Below are 24,655 nucleotides of genomic sequence, written 5' to 3'. Positions count from 1 at the left end.
AAGGGGTTTCTTTTGTCTTTGTGATACAGGTTTTCCCTCATATTTAAATAGCTCCGCCAGCGCTCCAGCGTCTTCCCTTGTTTCTGTTTGCCCTCCATCCGGTTACTATCCCCCCTTTACAAACACCCCTTTCGTATTTACTTTGTGCAAACTGCATCAGCTGGAGAATTTCATGCAGCCTCATTTTTTAAAAAATTAACCCCAGTATTAGTTCCCTGCGTTTACTGAGTCACAGGACATTTGAACTTAAATCATATGTTTATTTTTCTCTCTTCTTGCTTGGTTGCTTTTCTCAGTGTTTCTAACCTTGGCAACTTGTAGTCTTAACTTATCCGATTTTTTTATTTTGGTCCGGGGTGTGTGTAAGGCTATTAGCATACTTGAACTCCGCCTGGGTTACTCTGCCTCTTGTTAATTTCCCATCTTTTTGGGGGGATGGGGAGATGTCGTTTCTGCTTTTTGTTTGTTTGTTTGTTTAATGCCACCAGCGTTTTCTTTGTATCTTCCTCATTGCATCAGACCTCAGACCGACCCCTCTGTCCTCCGCCCCACCCCCCAGACTCCCCTGCGCCCTGCTTGTCTATCTAGTTCTTGGGTTGGAATTCCCCTTAGGGATAGGGAAATTTCTAGGGTCTGTATTCGTAAATATCTTCATTGTACATTTGTTCTTAGTAGATATTTCCATGGAATATATAGTTCTTGGATGATGGTAATTTTCTCTGGGGACAGGGACATGTCATCCCCTGCCTTCTGGCTTCCTTTGCACTTGATTAAAAAAAAAAAAAAAAAAAGCTCAGGTGCCAATGTAACATTCTTTCTCTCTCTTTTTTTCTTCGCCAGACATAGGTGCTTAGAGTTTATTCTAAGAATAGGGAACCTCAGAATGCTTCTAAGCACTGAGTGACTCGGTCGGGTCTGGTGGTAGTAGAAAGCACTGGATCACTGGGCCAGGGGAGGGGGAGGGGGAGGGGGTTGTTGCTAAGAATCCAAGGCTGTGGGGGGTGGTGATGTTGAGGGGGAAGCCCTGAGTCACCTCCAGAAGGTCAGAGCGGCAGGAATGAGGAAGAAATGGGAGGAGTTGGGGGCGACTCGGACTTCACAGTGCGGAAAACTGAAAAGGCTTTGTGCTGGCTCTGGGGTGAGGACTTCTTCTTCCTTTTACATTTAGTTGCGGCAAACGGTCAGCAAACCAAGGGCGCGGTGGAAAAACCACTTGAGTCCAGGCTGTGGTGGGATCTGCAGGCGGCAAAAGCGTGTCTCCACCTGCGACGAGGTGTTAGCGCCTAGCCTGGTCCCTCTGGATAGGGGCTCTAAGCGGTGCGTTTTCGCATCGCCTGCTAAGACTGGTTTTGGTTGATGGGTGGAAGCGTGCATGGAGCGGGGGACGCAGAGGCACCTGTTTAGGCCTGCCTAGATAGACTACGTACTCCGAGTGGAAAGCTTTGCTGTCTGTCCCTCCTGCCGCGCGACGGACTCGGCCGGGCCTTGTCTCCTTTGTAGGAAAGGAAACTGGCTGTCCTAGAATTCACTGTGTAGAACAAGGTGGCCTCAAACTCATAGTGATATGCCTGGCTCTACCTCCCGAGTGCTGGGATTAAAGGCATAAAGTACTACCTCCAACTTTAAAGGTTTTGTCTTATTTTTGAATAAATACTTGTGTATGAGTGGTTGCTAGCCTGCGTGTATGTATGTGCACGCTGTGCATGAGTGTATGAGGATAGTATGGAATTCCATGGAGCCACAGTCGTGAACCGTAATGTGGGAGGTGGGAACCAACCCAGGTCCTCTGAAAGAGCAGAAGTGGTATCTCTCCAATCCTTGTTTCAATTTATTTATTTATAGAGACAGGGTCTTATATAGCTAAAGTTGGCCGTGAACTCCCGATCTGCCTGCCTCAGCTGTCCAAATACTGAGATTACTTGCTTGCTAGTCTCAGCTTCAAGGCCACTTCATTTCGGACCTTCCCAGTCTTTAAGGGGACTTGGGAAGACTAATCACGTCCAGCCCAGAAGACGAACCTGGAGATGGGGCGGACCTTAGACTGCCAGGAGCATCAGACCTGCTGCCGGCTGCCCAATTTGGTCAGCAGGCGGGGTTAAGGAGTAGGGCGTGGCTCCGGCAGCGAGGGGGCGGAGCTGACCCTCTGGGCGCTTTCAGAGGCACGCGCGCGCGCACCCGCTCTGGCGCTGGGGAAAACGTTGCGCAGGTTCAAAAATGGAACGTCGGCGGCGTGAGGGAGCACTAGGGGGTGTGCGCGCGTGCGCGTGCGCGCCCGCACGAGCCTGACGGGGTCCTGGCCGTCCCGAGCATCGCGCGCAGTCGTCGCGGCCCCGCAGCTCCACCCCTGTCCCGGCCCGGTCCGGTCCCGGGCCCACTCGCCCGCCGCCCCGCATGGAGCTGTCAGCCATAGGCGAGCAGGTGTTTGCGGTGGAGAGCATCCGGAAGAAGCGCGTGCGGAAGGTGAGGCTGCTCGGGGGCGGCTCCCCGGACGGGGCGAGGTCGCCTCCTGCTCCCCAGCACCGCCCACTCCAGGTTGGGCAGAGCAGAAAGTGGTGCGGGGGTGACCTGGGGACCCTGGGCTGCCTGGCGGGTCTCCACATCCTGTTCCTCACTTTCCCCGCCACTATGTAGGGCCAGTAGAGTTAAAGTTGTTGCTCTCAGAGGTTGGTGCCTCCAAGGCCACCTGGGATGGAGATGAAGATGGGACTAGAGATCCCGAGCTCTATTCCGCTTCGTCCCCTTTACGCTCACTTTCGAGGAGACTAAAGCTCAAGTTGATGAAGCAACTTGCCAGTGCGTTAGAGTAAAGTGAGTCTCGAACTCGGCTCTCTGGATATTTAGTACCAAGTCCTTTGAAGTTGGCAGCAGAGCTTTGGGAAAGTCTCCTGTGGCCTCTTAAGTTTTCTTACTGGACTTTGACCTTCCCGATCCCAACCCCCCAGGGCACACACCTTTCTTCTCAGCTCCCATTCCTCCCCTCCCCCAACCTTCCAGCCGGGTGCTGCTGCTCTGAAGCCTGGGCCACTGTTGTTGGGGTATCCGAAGCTTCTCCCACCTCTGCCAGGGCCTTATACACACACACACACCCTGAGATTTAAGGAGGCGGTTTTGCCGCGCTTAGGACCGCACACCTCAGCCCGCAGTTTCCTGTCCAGAACTCACATCTACGATCTTTGAGCACGTGCTTGCTGCTGGGCTCATCCCAGAGTGAACTTGGAGCTGGCCATATGCAATGAAAAGAGTTCCTGTTCTGGATCTAAGGAAGGGGTCCCCTTTCCTTTTCTCCCTGCCATCTCTTTCGGAGGCTACTTTTCCATTTGGCTGAAGGGCAGGCATGGGAGTGTCTGCATCCTCAGCACGGGTTTGGGTGGGCCCACGGTAGGTGGCTTGGAGCTTGGCGACCTATTGGTTAGGGCTGTTTTCTTTCCTTGCCATTTCGCGGTACTAGACTGAAGCGGGTATAGACATCTCCTCTAACAGGGAATGGGGTTGGTCAGACAGGAGACTCATTCGCTCAACTCAGCACTCCCAAATCTCTACCGAGGCGGCAGTGTACTCTAGAGCTCAAGGATCCCTTTTCTCTCTCAGAACTGGCTTTCTGGCAGAGGACAAGGATGCAGGGTGAAGGCAGGATGCAGGAGGAAGGAAAGGTGGATGCCTTTGGCGGACTAGGTGCTTTTCATAAAGAGCTGTCCACTGCGTGGTGCTGGGGGGGACTCTTTGGCAAGGTGATCAGAAAGGAGGGACTCAGCTGTCCCATGTTGTTATTTCATCCAGTGCATGGTGCTGGCTGGGACACTTAAAGACCCCTTTCCCTTGAGGCTCCAATTCCTAACAAGTGGAGGGCCTGCTGGGCCGGCCTCTACCTGAGGCTTCTTTTTTGAAAGTGCCGAATCTCGGTCCTGGCATGGGACTTTATGCCACCGTGCAGGGCTCTGCATGCCCAGTCCCATGTGGTCTCAGTTTCTTTCTGTGAATCTTGGATTCCAGAGATGTCTAGGACCAGATCACACGCCCATGAGGCAGCAAGGAGGCCTGTGGGGATGTCGAATGGTAGTCAGAGGTTTTTTTTGGGGGGGGGGCGTTGACTCCAGGTTGACAGTCTCGAGGTTCACAGGTTGGTGATCCTGTGTTGTGGCAGAGGGTCCTTTCTCCTTTCTCGTCCCGCGGGTGGTGGTAGGGCGTGTGGGCCTCACCTTATCTCCTTTCTTCTTTTCACAGGGCAAAGTTGAATATCTGGTGAAGTGGAAAGGATGGCCCCCCAAGTAAGAGTCCTTTGTGTGTCCCCTGTCTGTCATCCTCTCACCAGGCTGGCCCTAGCTCCTGTTGCTTTTATAGCAAGCATTCCTCAATCACCAGCTTTTCTAGGCCTTAGTCATCGTCCTCCCCCCCTTCCCCCATAAGGGGTGGCCTGCTTGTCCCCTCATCCTGCTCCCTTGCTGGCCACGAAGCAAAGGCCCCAGCATCTTGGCTTCTGAAATGGCTGCAAGCCAAGGGGAAGAGGTCCCCCGATGTGGGGCAGGTTCAGTGCTAGGTGAGAGGGGAACCTGGGGCAGTGGCTCCCTGGTCCTCACTGCACTCAGGGTAGGGAGGAGCAGAGCCTGGGTCATCTTATCTTGGGTTTGGATGGCGCTCCCGTGCCTACAGAGTGAAGTTACCAGGCATTTTTTTTTTTTTTAAATTAGCTGTGATTCTGAGCTTTTCGGGTGAAGAAACAGTCAAAGACAATGAGCCACTTTCCTTGGGGTCACACAGCAAGGGGAGGCAGAGCTGAGCCGGCTCATTTCCAGGCTTCTCTGAATTCCCAGTGTTCTCTCCTAATGTTGTGGGGTCGAGATCTAGGTTTGATACCCAGCACAGCTGGTGGGCCTCTGGTGCTGAGGCCTCACCAGGAGTCCCTCACGAACCCGGCACCTCCCAGCAGAGAGTTGCTGCGGGTGAGAACAGGCTAGATAGAGGACCTCTCTGTTGGCTTGTGCGTGATTTGCCCTGCCTCCTGGACAACCCCTCTGCTTTCCTAATGGCTCTGACAACCTCTGGACAGGACTGTATGTGGGAGGGGTGGAGGCGGAGGCAGAGGTGGAGGGCTGACCTCGTGACTGGGTCCTGAGAGATCATGGAGGGATGATGGGAAGAGGGGAATACAGCCCTCGGGTGCCTCCGTTTTCCCCTCTGTAAAGTGGGTTCAGTGGCCCAGGCCTTCACATCTCTCCCAGGTGGCCCGGGTATTGGTTCAGGGTGGACTGCAGACCGGCATGCAGGTGCTGTACCTGATGACTGACACACACAGCACACGTTGTCTACCCTTCCCCCTCCCCCATCTTCCATTCCCAAATGCCCTTCGGTCCTCGGAGGGGCTCAGCTGCGCTATCTTCATTCATCTGCAGCTGACCACGTCAACAGCTTCCCTGAGGAGAATGAGAGCTAGTGCCTTGATAATCCCTCCTGTTTGTGTCTGCTCAGAGCCATTTGACTAGATCCATCTGAGAATGACACCTTCTCTCTCTCTCCCCTGGCTGACCCGTGGCCACCTACAAGTCTTCAGATACTGAGCCCCCAAAGCATCCCCTAGAGCCAGTTGTTCTAGGGGTTGGACTGATAGTTCAGGGAGGGCCCATAAGCCCTGCTTTCCTTTTGGAAGTAAAGATTCTATTCCAAAATAGGAGCTTAAAGTTTGCTTAGAAGAATACTGCCGACTCAGAGGGAGAAACTGAGGCTTGGAGAGAGAGGAGATCATTACAGGACCGTAACTGCCAACCCCCACAAGCACAGTACCCAAGGCCCCTGTGGGAGGCAGGTCCAACTGCCAGGGGGCCTCACCTCACTGGGAGAGCCAAGGATAATAAGGCCAAGGCTCTGATCATCAGTTGGTTTTCAGGGAAACTGGCTTGGAACAGAGGCTGAGAGAGTGGGGGTGGGTGGGTGTGGTCTAGCCTCTGCTTGGACCGGGATGAGATCCTCCCTCCTCATGGCTGGATAAGGAAGTACTACTTAGTAGTAGTGACAGGAAGGTGCCCCTGCGTGGCCACTGCAGAGCCATTCTGTTCCTGCCCATTTTCTCCCCAGCGGAAGGCAACAACAGCCTCCCCCTTCCCAAGTGAATGTGGTAGAGGGAAACTCTTGGATCTTTTGGGGGGGCATCAGGCTGAGGGTGTTAACTCCAGGTGCTTTGCCTCAGAGACCCTTGAATTCTCCCATGTTTGCCCCTCCCTGCCCTGCACCCTGCAGCTCCCCCCATGTCCGAGTCCCTCATTCTTAACTTGCATAAATATCACTCCATCTTTTCAGAAAGACTGCTCACTGGCGCTTGAGTGACAATATCGGTTTACATCAGTATCCTGGCATGAGCCAGGTGTCGCCACTTTTCAGATGGGCTACAGAAACTCAAATGAGATCCTGGCCTACCTGGGAGATACACGGCCCGGGCCACCAAAGGGGCCCTAGTGTGTCTTGATGTTAGCTTTTTTTGGTACCAGGCTATCTTGCCTCCTTATGAACTTTGGATATGATTGACAAGCTGTGACCCAAGGCAAACCCTAACTTTCATTCTTCCTCCATTTCCTCTTACTGAAATCACGCCATGCATCACTAATGCACCCAGGTATAGGCAGCCAGGTACAGAGCAGAGGTGCCTCCTCTCAAGGCCCAGGAAGCCTGGTTTAGCCCTGGTAGCCATACCACGCTCCTTGGATTTTATAATGTGCCCTACTCAGGTATTGCGAGTCACAGCATAACACATCGAATCTTCTCCACAACTCAAAGCGAAGGGATTGCAGGGAGACCCGCTCTAGAATGAAGCTCAGCAGTTGGGGCGGTTGAAACTGGAGTCATGGAGCTGCCGCCAGCCTTGCTCCGCGCGGCCCCAGCTCGCCCAGTTTCTGTCTACGTCACGGCAGGCCCCTCCCCGACCCTGCAACGGCCGGCGGGGACCCTGCGACCTGTCTTGCTGGGGTGTCGCGACCCCACCCCAGTCGCCTGACTCTAGCTCGCGGGTACTGCGTAGCCCGGTCGGGTGCAGTAGTAGAGCTTGTTTACCGGGCTGGGGCGGGGCGGGGCTACGGTCACGTGGTCATGTTTATCTCCTGCAGGCAGTCGTGCTCCGCCCAAATAGGTTTCTAGAGATCTGGGCTTGCACCCTCTTCTTGAATGCGCATGCGCCGTACTCTCTGTCTATCAGATATTTGCAGCGGCATTTTGCATCAAGTTTTGGGCCTCTCTTCAAGACCTTGCTGTTTTACTTGGCTTCGGGGGCTGGTGGCCTCCCACCTTCTGTCCCGCAGCTTCCTCTCTTGTGCCGAGGGACTTGGTTCTAGGACCCTGGCCCCTCTCTAATGTGGTTTCACAGCTTGCCGGGCTTAAAGGCTCGGAATCTAGGCAGGATACTAGCCCGGGAGGTGACCTTGGGCAAGTTGATTAACCCCTGTGCCTTTCTTTTCATCTCTTGACTGGTGTGATTCTTTAGGAGCCAGCCTTTGTGAAATACATGGGGGGCGGGGTTGTCAGTTCCTAGGGGTAGCCTCGTGCACTAGGTGTGGCTGACTGTGGAGGCAGTTGTTTTTAGATGAATGAATTGAGGTGTAGAGAAAGGTGGGGACATGCCAGGAAACACGTAGCTGCTGCAACAGTAAGAACAGGCCTGGGGATGGGCAGGTTGTGAGCAAAAGACGTGATGAGCTCCAAAGACGTGATGAGCTCCACCTGTCCTGGTGGCGGACAGCTCAGTAGCTTTCCTAGAACTTGGGGCTCCGAGAGACAGCGGGTCCTGCCTGGATCGTTGCAGTCGTAGTTGGGTCGATCCTGTTGAGCCAGGACCAGTTGGGAAGGGAAACCACAGAAACCTGTCTCTTCGGGAGAGCTAGTGGGGAGCTGCTGGACCGGAAGAGGGGAGTGTGTTCTGGGGCTGGGCATGCTTATTGCTGAACGCCTAGAGGCAGCCCACGATCCCACGTGCCCACTGAGTGGTAACACGGAGGCAAGGAGGAAGACTTCGTCCTGTGCCTAGCGGCTTTCCCTTCTCCCCGGTCCCGTGTCCCAGAGCTCTTTCGATGTCTCTCTGCCTCCTTTCTCCTTGCTGAGAGCCCTCCCACCCAGTTGTCTACTTTCTCCAGGAAGACGTTGGCCTGATTCAAAGAATATGGCTGGCTTTGGGTTCAAAAGATTCATGTAGCACTGGACAGGTGGGTCTCTGACTTTGAGGCCAGCCTAGTCTACAGAGTGAGTTCCAAGAGGACAGAAAAAAAAACTGTCTTGGGGGAAAAAAAAAAAAAAAAAAAAAAAAATATATATATATATATATATATATATATATAATATGTATATGGATATGTATGTGTGTTGTGTAGTGTGTATTTATACATATATATGATATACTTTGTATATGTATAATATTTCATTATGAATTCTTATTTCCTACCTTACGTATCCTTCATATATGTATTCGTATTTTATTCCTTGATAATTTCATGTATGTATAATGTATTCTTTTTCTGATAATAGTGTCTTTTTTTAATGAGTACACTCTCGCTATCTTCACACACACCAGAAGAGGGCATCAGATCCCATTACAGATGGGTTTGAATCACCATGTGGTTGCTGGGAATTGAATTCAAGACGTCTGGACAAGCAGTCAGTCCTCTTAACCCCTGAGGGAGGCATCTCTAGCTGTATATAATGTGTTAAGATGTGAATTTCTACAGCTTGTTATGCATATGAATCGTTTTGATTGCATGTTTGTGTTTACCACCCGAGTGCCCCAGGGGAAGGCGTCAGATCCCCTAAAAGTAGAGTTATGAACGGTTGTGAGCTACCTACCGTGTGGTTCCTGCAAATGGACTCAGGTCCTCTGTAAGATCAGTAAGTGCTCTTACCTGTTGATCCATCTCTCCAGCGCTTAAAGGTGGCCATATTTACCCCATATTCCTTTTTTGTTTTGTTGTTTGTTTTGTTTTTCATGATAGGGTTTCTCAGTGTAGCGCTGTCTGTCCTGGAACTCACTCTGTAAACCAGGCTGGCCTCGAACTCAGAGATCCACCTGCCTCTGCCTCCCGAATCCTGGAATTAAGGGTGTGTGTGTGTGTGTGTGTGTGTGTGCGCGCGCGCGCGCAAGGGGTCATGGGTGTCTTCCTGTGGAAGTTAAAGGATAACTTGCTTCTCTGTCTGCCTGGTAGGTACCAGGGATCAAAGTCAGCTTGTTAGGTGAGGCAGCAGTTGCCTTTACCTCCTGAGCCACATGCCCATCCCTCAGCTCCTTTTAGAAAATATGATTTGGGGCTGGAGGAATGGTTAAGAGCACTGGGTGCTCTTCCAGAGGACCAAGGTTCAATTCCCAGCACCCACATGGCGGCTCACTCCAGTTCCAGAGGATCTGGCGCCTTTCACAGACATACATGCAGGCAAAACACCAATGCACATAAAATAATGTGGTTTTTTTTTTTTTTAGAAAAACATGGTTTATTATTACTACTACTACTATGATTTTTCTGTATGTATGTGGTTATGGACATGAGTGCCAGTGCCCAGGAGACCAGAAGAGGGAGCTGGACCCTCAGGAGCTAGGTGGTACCTGCCCTGGTGCTGACAACTGAACTCCTGACCTCTGTAAGAGCAGCGTGTGCTCTTGGCTGCTGAGCCGTTTTTTCAACCCCCAACATTTTAAAAATTAGCTTACCGATGAGTGGACTTTTCGGAAGGCTTTTCATACATTCATAGTTGTGACTGAGCGAGCCCTTCCCCCCATTCCCTGCTCTCACCTCCACCCAAGTCTTTCACCCCTCGCATTCCAGTCTACTGTAATGTCACGTGTTTCCCAGCCGTCCCCTCCCCCTTCAAAGTATTTTCCCCTCCATGTCATGGGATCTTCCTAGTTTGCCGACCTCCACAGATGCTGCAGGTTAATGCTCGTCCAATGCAGCTGAAGCGAGGCTGCATCCGAGAAAACAGGTGAGGTTTGTCTTTCTGGGCCTGGATTCTTCATTTAGTCTTAACATTTTCCACTTCCATCCCTTTTCCTGTGAATTTTGTCACGTGGTCTTCTTTGCCTCTGAGCGATGTTCCACTCACTGTCTCCTCATCGACTGTGAACACTTAGGCTAGTGCCGGTGCCCAGCCGCGATGAGCAGAGCGGAGGCCTCAGCTGCTTCTGAGGGGTCTTTTCAGTACAGCCCCGGAGTATATAGTTGAGGCCATGATGGGTTTTTTGTTGGGACAGGGACTCACTATGTAGTCTGGTGTGCCTGGAACTCACTTTGTAGACCAGCACACCCTGGCACCCATCCATCCATTTTTGTTACAATTTTATATTTGTAGCTATAATTGATACAATTTTCCCCCCCTTTAAATTTTTATTAATTTTTGTTCTGTTTTATTTATTTATTTCATGTAAGTACACTGTTGTTGTCTTCAGAAACACCAGAAGAGGGCATCGGATCCCATTACAGATGGTTGTGAGCCACCATGTGGTTTCTAGGAATTAAACTCGGGACCTCTGCAGAGCAGTCAGTGTTCTTAACCTCTGAGCCATCTCTCCAGCCCTCATATTTGTTCTTTTAGGATACCTGTCAGCTGAGCAGGGTCAGTACTTGCCTTTAGTGCAAGCATTTGGAAGGAAGAGGCAGGCAAATCTCTTGTAAATTCAAGGCCAGCCTGGTCTACAAAGGTCCAGGGCAGCCAGGGCTACACAGAGAAAGAAACTCTTTTGTCTTGAAAACAAATGAATAAGTAAGATGCCTCTTATCATTAGATGCACCTGTGTGGGCCAGGGTCAGAAGGAACTGCAGGCCTTGCTTGATGGTAGAGATGCGGCTGCCGGGCACATAGCTCAAGACCGCATAGTCAGCTAGGCTCAGAGCTGGGACTTGAACCCAGATGGGCTAGCCCCAGAACCTCTGCCATGCTGTGGTGATGGGGAAGTGAGGCATCCTTAGGCCCTGGTAGGATGCTGGCTCTAGCTGCAGTAGGAGTCTTGATTGCCTCGTGGTGTGAATGAAGGGGTTGTGATGTCATGCGGCTCCTGTAGCCTCGGCAACACTGTTAGTGGCAGCGCAGCTCTGACCTTTTGTTCTTCTCCACAGGTACAGCACCTGGGAGCCAGAGGAACACATCTTGGACCCTCGCCTTGTCATGGCCTACGAGGAGAAGTAAGGGCCCTGCCTGTAGCCATCTCAGGAAGCCTGCGAGGATCCTGGCCCTGGGCAAGGGTCTTTAGTTAGGGGAGGGTGGGTTAGGGGTGTGCATGGCAGGGAAAGATAGTGACACCTAGGACCCGTCCCTGTGGCCTCTCTTAGTCCCAGATGCACTGACAGATGAGTCCTGTGTGAGAGTGGCCGCATCCAGCTTGCCCTGTTAAAAGAAGGAAGTCTGAGGTCGGGCAAGGCCGGGGATGTAAGGAGGGATTGGCTCCTGGCCTCCTCAGTACCATGCTGAGGGTCCTGACCCCACCATCCCATGGGGCCTCACTGCTCCCGTGTGGACCACAAAGTGTGCCACAACATGTCATTTTTAAAATTCCGTTTATATATGTGCGTCCAGGTGGATGTGAGGAGGATAGAGGACAGTAAGTCCCTTTACTAGCTGAGAGGTCGCAACAGTGTCCCCACCCCCACCCCTGATGTGAGTTTTTCCACAGTCTTGGTATGGCCCTGTAGCCCCGGCCCACCCGGAGCTGGGCCTGGTGTGCGCTTCCCCTTTTCTCCCACGTGCTGGACACAGGGCCTATGCTACTCAGTGCCGTCCTCAGAGCTCTCTATTTGGCTCCTTTTGGTACTCCAGACACAGGACTGAGGGTGTCACTGGACAGATGAGGAGACTGAAGCGGATCTGGGCAGTTAGAGGGGCTTGTCCAGGAGTTTTGCACACAGCACCCTTGACAGCTGACCTGGGCAGCCCCTCACGGCTACACCCCTGCTTCTCCCCAGAGGCTTCTGGAAACTCCTCAGAGCACGTGTTACCACTTATTTGTCATTGTTTTGTCTATGTTTCAAGACAGGGCCTCTCTCTGTAGCCCTGGCTGCCCTGGACCTCACTCTGTAGACCAGGCTAGCCTTGAACTAGAGATCCCACTTCTGCCTTCCAAGTGCTAGGATCAAAGGCATGCACCGCCACCACCTAGGAACCATTGTTCTTGTAATATTTATTTTATGTGTATGTGTGAATGCATTACATGCAGTACCTCTGGAGACCAGAAGAGGGTGTCAGATCCCCTGGAGCTAGAGTTACAGTCTGCCATGTGGGTGCTGGGAATTGAACCTGAGTCTCCCACAAGAGCAGCCAGTGCTCTAAACTACTGAGTTATCTCTCCAGTCCTTCATCATTTTTCTTAACTCACTGCGATGGTGGCATCCTACAGTTTCTTTCTAGTCCCTAAGTTCTTAGGAGCAACGGTTCTCAAACTGGGAGGAGGTGGGGGTCAAACGACCCTTTCATAGGGGCTGCCAAAGACCATCAGAAAACAGAGATATTTATTTACATTATAGTTCATAAACAGTAGCAAAATGACAGTTGTGAAGTAGCAACTGAAATAAGCCTGTGGTTGGGGGTCACCACAACATAAGGAACTGTATTAAAGGGTCGCAGTATGAGGAAGACTGAGAGCCACCAGTGCTGTGTCACTGAGAGGAGTTCTATGGACAGTCTTGGTTTTCTGAGACAAGGTCCCACTGTGAAGTCCTAACTGGCCTCACACTTGTGGCAACCCTCTTCCTTCCACGTGCTGGCACTATAGACACGCCACCATGCCCAGGTGTGTGGACTGTCTCAGACTGACAGAGAAAGCATGGGAGGTGTCAAGGCCAGGTGCCCATTCCTTGTATTGGGAGATCTTTGCTGGGCGAGGGTGCAGTAGGGCCTGCCAAGAAGCCCACTTTAAGACATTTGGGAAGGACTCATTTATTGAGAGCCCAGATGGGGAGGAGGGCCTAAGGTCACCCAAACCCTTATAGAAAACAAGTGAGGGGCTGGTGAGGTGGCTCAGCGGGTAAGAGCACCAACTGCTCTTCCAAAAGTCCCGAGTTCAAATCCCAGCAACCATATTGTGGCTCATAACCATCTGTAACGAGATCTGACGCCCTCTTCTGGAGTGTCTGAAGTCAGCTACAGTGTACTTACATATAATAAATAAATAAAAGAGAACAAGCGAGCTCCCAGTCCTACCGGCTTTCTGGCATCCTGAGGTTTGGTGGGCTACAGGAAGGAAGCACGAGTGGGGTGGACTGAGGCAGACAGAGAAGAATGACCTGCGACTTTGGCGCTGCCACGTGGGATCTTAAGCTATGTCATACAGGCTGAAGTTGGCTCTGTGAGGGGAGCACTCTTTCTTCTACTTGATGAGAGAGGTCCCTTCCTTTTTCCTCTGTAAGTCCCAGGTAGGGCGGCTGGGCGGAGCTGCCCTCACCAAGGAATTTGCTGTGCCCATTAGTGCCCCAAGACACTGAGGACAGACTGGGGTACCAGGCTTCCGTCCCTCCTTCTCGTTGAGAGTAGACAGTAGAGCTCCATTCTCAAGGAGTCCCCAAGTAGTGTGATCAGCAGGGCCCTGTGTGGCTGGAACCAGTGTAGCAAAGACCTGTGTGTGTGTTTTCAGAGTGCAGCCCAGTCCCTAGAAGTTGAATGTCAACCCCCACTGTTACAGCCCCACAGAGCACTGGGGAGGAGCGTGGGGTGGCCTGTGATGTCCCCAACCAAACACATGATGGAGGAGGGGGTGAAGCAGACACCTTGCTCCTCTCAGATGTCACCAGTCTCTTTTCTCTTCTGCCACCTTCCTCACACTCCTAGGGAGGAGAGAGACCGAGCCTCGGGGTATAGGAAGAGAGGTCCGAAACCCAGGCGGCTGCTGCAGGTAACCACTGCCTCTGAGCCTTCTCCCTCGCCCTGCCCGACCCTGCCTGACCCTGCCTTGCCCCTACCACCTGCATGTGCACTGGCCCTTGGGCCCACTCTCACCCTACCCAGCACCCCGGGGTACTGTGGAGTGAGACACTCAGTGGGTACATTTCAATAGAAGGGGGGGTCTTGTAAAGGCCACATGTGGAGCTGGAGCCAGGGAGGGGGACTCTGGTAAGCCTGAGGGTAGATGGACAACCAACCTCTGAGAGCTTAAAATGTTGTGAATAAGCCTTTTGGATCCTCCAAAACTCTAAACGCAATCTACCTGAGGGTCTTAGCATTGAGGAAGCATAGCAAGGTAGGATTACAAAATCTAAGAACCAGAGACCCTTAGCATCCTGACCGTGACCTTGGCGCAGCAGACTTCTGGAACCGTGTTCTTTTTGGATGGGAAGATGTCATGAAGCCTGTTCTTCCCTGCCTTGCAAATGTTTCTGTTCATTCTCACGACGCCATAAGTCTTGGCAAAGAGGTCAAGAGTATGAAGCCACCACACAGTTCAGTGATTCTGCACAGGGCTGAGTATTTTCTTACCTGTGTGTGGGGGGAGTGACAAAAGTACCCGTTCCTGATTCTGTAAGGCCCACGGGGCATTTGACCATCTGCAGTTCATAGGTGTTTAACCGCTCCTGGTGCTAGATTATCTCGGGCTCTCCCTACCGGACAGGATGGCTTTTCTTTAGGTGGGCATGATCCACACGGTGTGTCATGAACAGGCCCTAGGAAAGAAAGTGACCTTTGCTAGACACAAACCCAGCACACATCACAAGTGGACACGTTCCATCTGTATATCAAAGCAGGGCAGATGTATCAGGTCACCTGCTGCTGTGTGACCAACTGCTGCTGTGTCCCATGGTCTCTGTGGGTCCACAAGGTGGTGCTGCCTCAGCCGGTCGTGGAGTGATCTTAGTCTCAAATCCAGTCAGGGCTGGGGCAGGAAGCCTAGCTGCCTGGTTGCTCCTCAGGGTCAGTGAAGCAGTGCTGGAGGTTGACAGGTCCTGCTGTGTGGGGGACACACAGGGTGTCCATGAGTTTCTGTGTCAAGTGGGTGATCAAAGAGTAAGGAATCTTTATGGCTTTGCTCGAAGTCACACTCTGCAGAAAAGTCCAGAAGGTAGTGTTGCTGCACACAGCCTTTGATGAGGTACTTAGGTCTCATCAAGACTTGGGGGTTTGCCTGGGGTTCATGCAGCAAGCAGAACCCAGCTCTGACTTGGAGCTGTCAGGGTAAGGGCTAGGCCCAGGGAAAGCCTTGAGGGTCCCCTGTGTCAACCTTCTCTGCCTGCCAGTGACCCATACATACTTAGGTGCCAGGTGATCAGCAGTAGGGGTGGAGTGTGGGACCGTCATGTGTCACCACTGCCTCAGGCCACCCTGACAATGTGTGCTCTCGAGGCTGCATTTGATGGTCCCTCTTGGCCTCTGGCATGTGGCAGAAAACGCAGACTAATGTGGGACCTTCCTCACACTAGGGTTGTTGTTTTGTTTGTTTGTTGTTGTTGTTTAATCTGTGCAAATTTTACCCAAAGTTGGAGAGACAGACTTCCCATTCTAGAGTTCCAGCCCTTAGATATGTAAGTTTTCCCTCCTGCTCTCCTTTACCAAGGCTAAGCGGGCAGAAGAGACTCGGCCCCTAGAGTGGGCTGAAGGCAATTCTAGAGCCCAGGAATGGCTTGTCCGCAGCCGCAGGTGGGGTGCTGTTTGTGCAGGCTGGATTGCCTGCCCCCTGACTCCAGCAGTGGCTTCTCCCTTCACTCCTGCAGTCTTGTTGAAGGGCTACTGTTTCAACTTTCAAGGCTGCTTGGGAGGCAAAGGCAGGAAATCTCCATAGTGTGTCTGCTTCAGAAACCTAGTTTTGCATAGCACTTGATATCTAACCCAGGCCGGAGCTGTGGCCCTACCCCTGTTGTGTTGGTTTCCAATGTATATGCTTGATGCCCTTCTGCTGTGCATCAAAGGAGTAAGCCCCTGCAGCCTTGACCCTCGGCCCCAGGGAGACAAGGGCCACGTTTGAGGCCCAGAGGGATGGCTGTGCTCAGCGGGTTTGAGGGTAGGTTGTGTCTAGTATGGTCCCTGGCCCATAGTTAGGGGAGGGGTGGGTGGGACAGGTGCCAATGAGGCTGTGTATAGTGGGAGAATTACAGCGAGAGGGAAGTTGCTGCAGTGGAGGGGGCGGGCTGACTCGCCCCGCCCTGGCTTGCCCCTGCAGCGGCTGTACAGCATGGACCTGCGGAGCTCCCACAAAGCCAAGGGCAATGAGGAGCTCTGCTTCTCTCTAGCGCGCCCACTCGGCAGCGGGAGCCCCGAGGGGTTGGTCAAGGCTGGGGCCGCTGAGCTGGTGGAGAAGGGCCCCTTGGTGCCTACCCTGCCCTTCCCGCTCCGCAAGTCGCGCAAAGCCCACAAGTACCTGCGGCTCTCGCGCAAGAAGTTCCCGCCACGCGGGCCCCACCTGGAGAGTCACAGCCATCGACAGGAGCTCTCCCTGCAGGAATCAGCAGCCCCAGAAGTCTCGCAGACCACCGGAGACTGGGAGCCTATGGAGCAGCAGCCCCCTGAGGAGGCGGGTAAGGCAGTCATTCTGAGACCGCAAAGCCAGAAAGGGTCCTGACCCTTGTCCAGGGGACCTGGAAACCCAACTGTGGAGCAGGCAGAACTGAAAGAGCCTGGCCCCTACCCATCCTGCTTCGAGCGTGTGGGAGATGGGCTGCATGCTACCATTCACGACTTCTGACTGCCCACTCGGTGCAGTGGTGCCTGTCCCTCATCTGTATCTTTGTTCCATAGCTACAGCAGAAGTCGACCTGTCCAACGAGCCTCCTCCCTGGACACCCTCGCTCCCCTCAAGTGAAGTTACCGTGACTGACATCACCGCCAACTCCATCACTGTCACCTTCCGCGAGGCTCAAGCCGCCGAGGGCTTCTTCCGGGACCGCAGCGAGAAGCTGTGAATAGCGGCTTCCCTTCTTAAAACTGTGTTTCTTGGGGCTTGGGTGAGGATTTCCAGAGATAGGAGGGGCTGGGAGCAGGGTAAATAATTTATTTTTTTAAAAGCAGAAGCATGGACAAGACCCCCAGCACACCACCCTTGCTCCCTGACGGTTGTTTACAAAGAGGCCCCTGGGACAGGGTGGGAAGGCCAGTGCTGGCTGGGTCTCATCTCCTGGGCACATGGGGACAGGCTACCCTGCCCAGTACGCCTCTGTCATTATCTTTCAGAGGCTGATCCGTGGTGGAGTCGGAGGAGCCCAGGAGGTCCAGACCTTGCCTCAAGCAGTCACCCCAGCTTTCTGGTGGTGTCCCTCCCTGTCCCTTGACGTGGGTCTTTACTATGAACTTTCCACTTCAGCCTTGTGGTGGGACATGGAGGCTGGCCTTGGCCACCAGGGACAGGATCAGGACAACGGGCACGGGCTGGACCAGGGAAGAGGCTCCTCACTGACACCGAGCCTCCTCGGAGTGTGTTGTCGCCCTGCCATTGGCCTGTGTAGAGATGCCCGTGAACACATCCAGCCACCCCAACTTGCACACACCAAATGTGTGTTCACACCTGCCCCGCGTCTATAGACCTGTCCCCGTGGACTTTTCACACCTTTAGAAACTGACCAGTTGAACAAGGCACCATTCACAGCACAAACGGACTTGCCACGGTGCCCTTGCTCCACCTTGCACGTAGGTCACGTGACAGGATCCGTCTCCGTTGGTTTATGGCTGTCGGCTGTAACCATGGAGCCACCTATAGGACCAGGCTTTGGTGTGCAAGGTGCAGATGCTTCCACACAGGCTCACAGACACCTGGCCCACCCTTCCTCCCTTCCGCAGGAGTTCACATTCTTTCTGACTCAGGTGACTTTCCAGCTCCGCCCCAATTTCTCTGCCCTCTCCTGCGGCTCAGCTGATCTGGGCACCCATGGGTGCCAGTGGTGTTGGGCAGTCAGGGAGGGAGTGTCCCACCACTTTCTCAGGGCAGTCCTTGTCTTCTGTGTCCCCTCCCCACCCAATGTCCCCTCCCCACCCAACCCTAATGGCATGGCTAAGGATGGATGACCCCTCCCACCTTGTGGGGGTTGAACATGAGTCAGGTTGCACATAAGTGTGTGGTCCCAATTGTGTGTGTATGTGGGGGGGAGTTGCTGGTTTGCACAGGCGCCCTATAGGCTGACAGCTTCCTACCTGAGGACAGACCCCTCATCGAGAGTGCATTGCTCACGCACCCCCTGCTACCATATGAACCTATATGGCTGGGTCCTAGCAGCTACCAATTCTGCTGCGTCGTTAGGAGGCCAGCAGAGTCCGTATGAACAAGGGCAAGATGACTTCTAGACACTCGCGTTCCCAAACCAAAGATCCTGCACCCTGTGTCTCCCTGCGACTCTGTCCTCTACCTTCTCTAGTCCCTGGTCTCCCCCTCCTTTATTCTTAATCGTCCAGGGTTAGCTCAGTGCTTCCATTGGGGCAGTCTTCTGTGGGTGACCTGAATCTAGAGGATGTCTGGGTGGGCCAGGGAAAGGAGAGACGGGAACCTCAACCAATGGGCTGCAGGAACCTGGAGGTGGGGAGACGTCTGGTGTTCTTGAAGCCCCAGCTCCTGGAGAGAAGGTGAGGGTAGGTGGCTGAGGTTTTTCTTTGCTGCTGGGTTTGATGACCCACAATATTGAGGGACAGAATCCCGTTGATGTCACGCTCCCCATCCCTAGGGGCATGGGGGAGGCGCTTTCCAAGCAGCTATCTTCTGTCTTTAGCAGTCGGCGGTCCCCTTTTCTCTCACCGGGCCCTTTATGAAACCCACCAGTCCCTGGAGATTGTGGCCTAGGCTGGGTATTCCTCAGGGTAACCATGGACTTCTGAACTGCTGGGAACTGGCCGCCTAGGGAGAATGGCTGAAGGCTTCGAGTGGCTATACACAGGCTTCTCCCAGCCTGAAGCTACCCAAGTGGACAGTAACACACACCCCCTCCACCCACATACACACACTAACCCCATACAGGGCCAGTACTCCACGAGCCAGGAATAGTGGCCACCTGCCTATCTTAACTTCGCCCCACCCATTTGAATGTAGAGATTGGGTTGGACTTTCCCTCCCTGGGTTGGGGTGAAGATGTGCCTCAACCTCTGGTGTGGACACTTGTGCAGTGCCACAGTTGAGCCCATTTGGCCCACGTGGTTCTCATCTGGTAAGATGGTGATCTTTTTGCCAAGTTCCTTTCACCTCCTGCCTACTGAGGAAGATCGGTGTCAGCGAGGTGGTATCAATTTTGCTTTATAAATGGCGGACCATACCTGGCCGCCAGGTCTTGGCACAAGACCGCTTCCTTTGCACATAGAATGAGCTACAAGCTTTGTTCAGACGACCTGAATGTATTGGGAGGAATCGGGCACAGGTTTTCCCCCAGGGGGAGTGTGCTGGGAAGAGTGAGCAGGTGTAGACTGCAGTTTTATTTTTGTACTGATATTGGTAAGACTGTATCACATCTATTTATTTAGATGATTTATCTGGTAGATGAGGCAAAAAATTATTAAAAAAATACATTAAAATGACTTTAGAAACTTTTCTGTGTCTGGTTGTTTTGATGGTGTGATAACTGCGATCCACCCACAAGCCGCAGCCCAGGACTTTGTGCCTCCCAACTATAGTCCGTGGTATGGGACTTGTCATCCAGTCTTCTGAACCCAGTTAAAATCAGCTGAGGAAAGAAATGAGCCTAGCGTGTCGGGGCTGGGCTCCTGTGGTGTCGTCCGAGACTGGGCCTGCGGCTTTGAATTTTACCATTCCTCTACCTCTTCTAAGAGTAGCTGGTTCTAGAAGTCTGGGTGTCAGCAGCTTGAGTCTCCAGTCTCAGGCTGGAGAACCCAGGTTAGTCATGGGGCTACATGGATTCTGCATTCCAGACAAGCCTGACGCAGGCAGTGCAGAAAGCATGGGCGTGTGTGAGCACACCCATCCTTAATTCTCTTGATGGCCTGCGTGGCGGAGCTGCACAGGAAGGACTTGACACCTGCAGAGGAATCTTCCGTATGTCCATCCACAGCCAAGATGAGAGGTGATGTCAGGAGAGCCCTCTGGAGGTGTGGTGTCCACTGCTCTACTGAGCTCAACCCCACAGGGAGCCCTCAATCTCCAGGACTCTCCAAAGAGGTGGCCCATGACAATCTAACGAGAGAGCTTCTCCCATTGGTCCTCAGAGCTGGTGCTGGTCCCAAGGTTGCAGTGGACAGTATTCATCTCCTTCAGTCCCCACAGCTGGCATTTCCACAGGTTGAGGTATTCATCAGAGGGGTCCAGGGCCCTATTATCTTAACCTTCATCTTTCTTACCAGGCCATAATACTGTCTTAGTCTCCACCGGGAATAGGAACAGCAAGGCTACCCAGCTCTAGCTCGAGCTTCTGGCAAGCTCCTCTCTCCTGGTGAAGGAAGCAGTAAACCTCAGGGTCAGCAGCAGCCTTGCAGCGATGGGAGACTATGTTAGCGTTGTTTCTTCCATTGGCCCACGGGCTCTGGGAGGCAAGTACCCAGCTTCAGCAGCAGGGTTCCCGAGGCACTCCCTGCACTTCTCCCCTGGCAGCAAGGATGTCTGTTCCAGAGAAGGAGCAGAGTCTGTAAGTCTACATGAAGGCCCTATCTAGCCTCCAGCCCTTGCCATTTCCTGACTCTGGCAGCATTCAGCATTCACTAGGCACCTAACTGTTCTAGATCTTACAGAGATGCCGCCTGCACAGAACATCCCCCCACACACACACACCCACACACACACAGGCTTTGTAGCACACTGTCCCCACAGACCAGCTGCCCTGGATAGTATTGCATGGGGTGGGGCATTGGGTCTTCAGACAGGGCCCACACAGCTGCACCCCCCCTCACTAGCAGACTGTTGCTGACTGGAAGCTGCTGCAAGGGAAATGCTTATGGGGTAAGCCCAGTGTCTTGTGACCCATAGATGGCAGCAAGGACCTAGGTGATGTGCACTCAAGTCTGAGTAGGTGTTGGAACAAGCCTATATGAATCACTGTAAAGTCGTGGTTCTCAACCTTCTTAATGCTGCAAACCTTATGCAGTTCCTCATGTTGTATTGACCCCTCCAACCATAAAATTATTTTGTCATTACCTAATAACTGTAATTGTGCTACTGTTACAAACTGTAATGTAAATATCCGATCTATGACTTTCCTGGGGGTCGCGACCCACAGGTTGAGAACCAGAGCTCTAAAGGGCCAGGTGTCCTAAGATGACCAACCGGCTTCTACACTATCAAGCGACCTCCCTGAAGCTCAGCACCATTCAGGTCCCACCACCAGTTCCCACCTCTGACAGATGAGACAAGTCATCACCTTAAGTGGCTTTGAGGCAGCTTTAGGAGGGGATGTCTATGCAGGAGTCTCATGTAGCCTCCCCTGCCCATCTCCCTGCCTTGCCCCAGCAGCTGTGCCATTGACCAGATGCTTTGGTGAGGACGGAGGCTGGCATCACCCACTGTCGACAGATGGAGGAACAATGACCCCTCTCTCCCTCATGTTTCCTGGGAGTCCTCTGTGATCCTTCAGAGCACAACCTTAAAGAGCTGAAGGAGAGATGGTTCAGTGGTTATAAACACTTGAGTGCTCTTCCAGAGGTCCTGAGTTCAATTCCCAGCAACCACATGGTGGCTCACAACCATCTGTAATGGGATCCGATGCCCTCTTCTGGTGTGTCTGAAGAAAGCAACAGTGTACTCACCACATGCATAAAATAAATAATCTTAAAGAAAAAAAGCACAACCTTAAGTGGACTTCATGCAAACCTGCAGTCTCAGTGCTGGGGAGGCCAAAGCAGAAGGATCAGGAATTTGAGGCCAACCTGGTCTATTTCATGAGACCCTATTTTAAGAATAAATCAATAGACCAGGTGTGGTAGCACAGGCCTTTAATCCCAGCACTTGGGAGGCAGAGGCAGGCGGATTTCTGAGTTCGAGGCCAGCCTGGTCTACAAAGTGATTTCCAGGACAGCCAGGGCTATACAGAGAAACCCTGTCTCGAACCCCCCCCCNCCCCAAAAAAAAAGCCCCACCAAAACTTGCTCTGCCTCCTACCCCCTACTTCTGGCTTTCGCACCTCTAGGAATTTACAGAACTCCAGGCCTGCAGAAAGCTGTGTGCTCAAGCTGACCCCCACCCTACCTCCCCAGCACAGAATCATACCCCAGAAAACCACTAAGAAAGCAGCAATGAGTGAACATTGTGTTTTCCAAAGCAACCAATAGAATGGGAAAAGGCTCTGCTCTCACAGCTTCCTGCGGGTTAGGCAAAGGCCCAGCTGCTGATGGTGGGCTTGGTTCTGGTTCTGCCTGGAATTTTGAGGATTGAAAAAAAAGTCTTACTCAGTTGGTAGAGTACTTGGCTAGCATGAGCAGAGCCCTGGGTTTAGCCCTCAGCATCACAGAAAATGACCTGGTGGTACCCACCTGTGATCCTAGGCACCAGAGACACAGAGGCAAGAAGATCTGGAGTAAACGGTCATCTTTAATAACACAGTGAGTTTGAAGCTAGTCTAAGATGCATGAGATCTTGCTTGACTTGGGAGGGAAAAATCTTTTTTAAAAAAGATTTATTTATTTTACATTTATATAGTGCTCTCTCTGCACATAAACCTTCATGCCAGAAGAGGGCATCAGATCCCATTACAGATGGTTGTGAGCCACCATGTGATTTTGAATTGAACTCAGGACCTCTGGAAGAGCAGTCAGTGCTCTTAACCACTGAGCCATCTCTCCAGCCCCCCGGAGAGGGGGATTTTTTTTAAAGTGTCCTTCAGACCAGGCATGGCAGTGCACACTTTTAATCCCAGCCCTGGGGAGGCAAAGTTGGGTAGATCTCTAAGTTCCAGGACAGCTTGGTCTACAGAGTGAGTTCCAGGACAGCCAAGGCTTGACTGGTCAGGTTTTGCTGCCTGATTCAAATAAAGATCTTGGTTTGCTGGATTCTTGTGCCTGCTTGGGTTGCTTTGAATTTTTGGACTCCAACAGTATAATGTACATCACAGCCACACAAATAGTATACAGTAGTTTGCTGTCAACCCCAACTGAACACTGGTCTTGGTGGGGTCCCTCCTAGCTTTGAAGTTCCCCGGTCCAGTCTACTATCTTTCCTCAGGATTCAGTGAGCCACGCTCCACAGCTTCCGGTGTTCAATCAAACCAACCTTCAACATCTTTTTTTGTTTGTTTTTGTTTTTCGAGACAGGATTTCTCTGTATAGCCCTGGCTGTCCTGGAATTCACTTTGTAGTCAGGCTGGCCTCAAACTCAGAAATCTGCCTGCCTCTGCCTCCCAAGTGCTGTGATTAAAGGTGTGCCCCACCACTGCCCAGCCAACATCTTTTTATTTGTATTTCATTAGCTGGAGTTGTCTTCATTGCTTCAGCTAAGAACCCTGAACAATACTAGTTTGAGATTTTTTTTTTTTTTCTTTTTAACCAGTATCATGTATGGGGCCATGTGAGGTTCACCTTTGTGGCTAGATTAGGAGTCACCCAGGTGACACTGCTGGACAGTGTGAGTGTAAGGGTTAGACTGAGGAACAGAACTCACATCTGTCAGCCACATGGTATTCGTTTGGCTGGCATGCAAAATGCCAATTGTGATGGTCCCACGGCGGGGCGGGGGCTTGCACCAAGAATCCAGAAACCTCTCGGTAAGTCAATGCCAGACTTGGATTATTGGTAAGGAAGCCGAGTCATTTGGAGAGGCTGTGATGGTGAAGCTAAGGAGTGATGTAGACTTCAGTGTTTTATACATGCCAGGAGCATGTGCTGTCCACAAAAGGAAGCAGGCACAGAGTGGGCTTGTCCTAAGAGATGTTACATGTAAATGTATATGACAGAGCTCGAGAGGGGAGCTACAGCCTCAGGTGGCAGACATAGAGCCACAGGGCTTTGATGTTTGTCCTGCTGGGTTTTTGGTTTTGCTTTGAGAAAACTTTCCTTGCTATACCTCCATTCCCCGCTTTTGGAGTGGGGGTGTTTACTCCATGGTATCGTGTACCAGAAGTGAGCAACTTGTATGATTTTGTTTGTTTGTTGTTGTTGTTGTTTGTTTTACAGAAGTTCAGTGTTTGTTTTTTTTTAAAGACTTATTCATTTATTTTATGCATATGAGTACACTGTTGCTGTCTTCAGACACATCAGAAGAGGGAATCAACCATTACAGATGGTTGTGAGCCACCATGTGGTTGCTGGGAATTGAACTCAGGACCTCTGAAAGAGCAGTTGATGCTCTTAACCACTGAGCCATCTCTCCAGCCCAGAAGGTCAGTGGTAAGCAGTTGCCTTGAGTCTCAGAAGAGACTCTGACATTTTGAATAATGTATGAACTGTTAAGATTTTATGATGGGCAGTGATGGCTCACAGCAGGGATACACAAAGAACATCCTGTCTCAAAAAAAGCCCCCCCCCCCAAATTTTAGGGTCCAGGAAGATGGCTTAGCAGTTAGGACCACCAGCCGCTCCCGGGCACCACTCCCAGTGCCCACATAGTTGCTCATACTGATACATCAATCCAATCCCATGGTCCAAATCCTCCTCTGGCTTCTGTGTGCATCAGGCACACATGTTTCGCAGGCATACATGCAGGTAACACATCCAAACACATAAAATAAAAATAGCAATGAAGAAAAAATTTTGTGGGTAACCGTACAAATGAACTAAGTGCATTTTGTGTTATGAAATGGCCATAAATCTTTGAGGATCAAGAGCAACAAGAGGAAGACTTTGTTTGTTTGTTTGTTTTTTCTTTCTTTCTTTTTTTTTT

At 52.0% G+C, this 24,655-nt stretch overlaps 1 protein-coding gene across 3 annotated transcripts; it reads left to right on the top strand.

The window, feature by feature from the left end:
- The first annotated feature begins 2,189 nt into the window (after positions 1-2,189).
- On the top strand, positions 2,190-19,416 carry Cbx7 (chromobox 7). Of its 3 annotated transcripts, XM_029531130.1 has the most exons (7): positions 2,190-2,460; positions 4,222-4,265; positions 11,070-11,135; positions 13,771-13,834; positions 16,091-16,445; positions 16,666-16,871; positions 17,098-19,416. In XM_029531130.1, exons 1-6 carry the CDS (start codon positions 2,392-2,394, stop codon positions 16,827-16,829), a joined length of 762 nt encoding a protein of 253 aa, XP_029386990.1. In that variant the 5' UTR covers positions 2,190-2,391; the 3' UTR covers positions 16,830-16,871; positions 17,098-19,416. The 3 variants fall into 3 exon arrangements, with proteins under 3 accessions (XP_029386990.1, XP_029386991.1, XP_029386989.1); XM_029531131.1 differs by having other exon boundaries at positions 16,370-16,445; positions 16,666-19,416; XM_029531129.1 differs by having other exon boundaries at positions 16,666-19,416.
- The last annotated feature ends 5,239 nt before the right edge of the window (positions 19,417-24,655 follow it).

This window comes from Mus pahari, chromosome 17 (genome assembly GCF_900095145.1).
Source record: "Mus pahari chromosome 17, PAHARI_EIJ_v1.1, whole genome shotgun sequence".
NCBI lineage: Eukaryota > Metazoa > Chordata > Mammalia > Rodentia > Muridae > Mus > Mus pahari.
The sequence above is the reverse complement of the archived record's forward strand: the minus strand, read 5'-3'. Positions and strand labels throughout refer to the sequence as shown.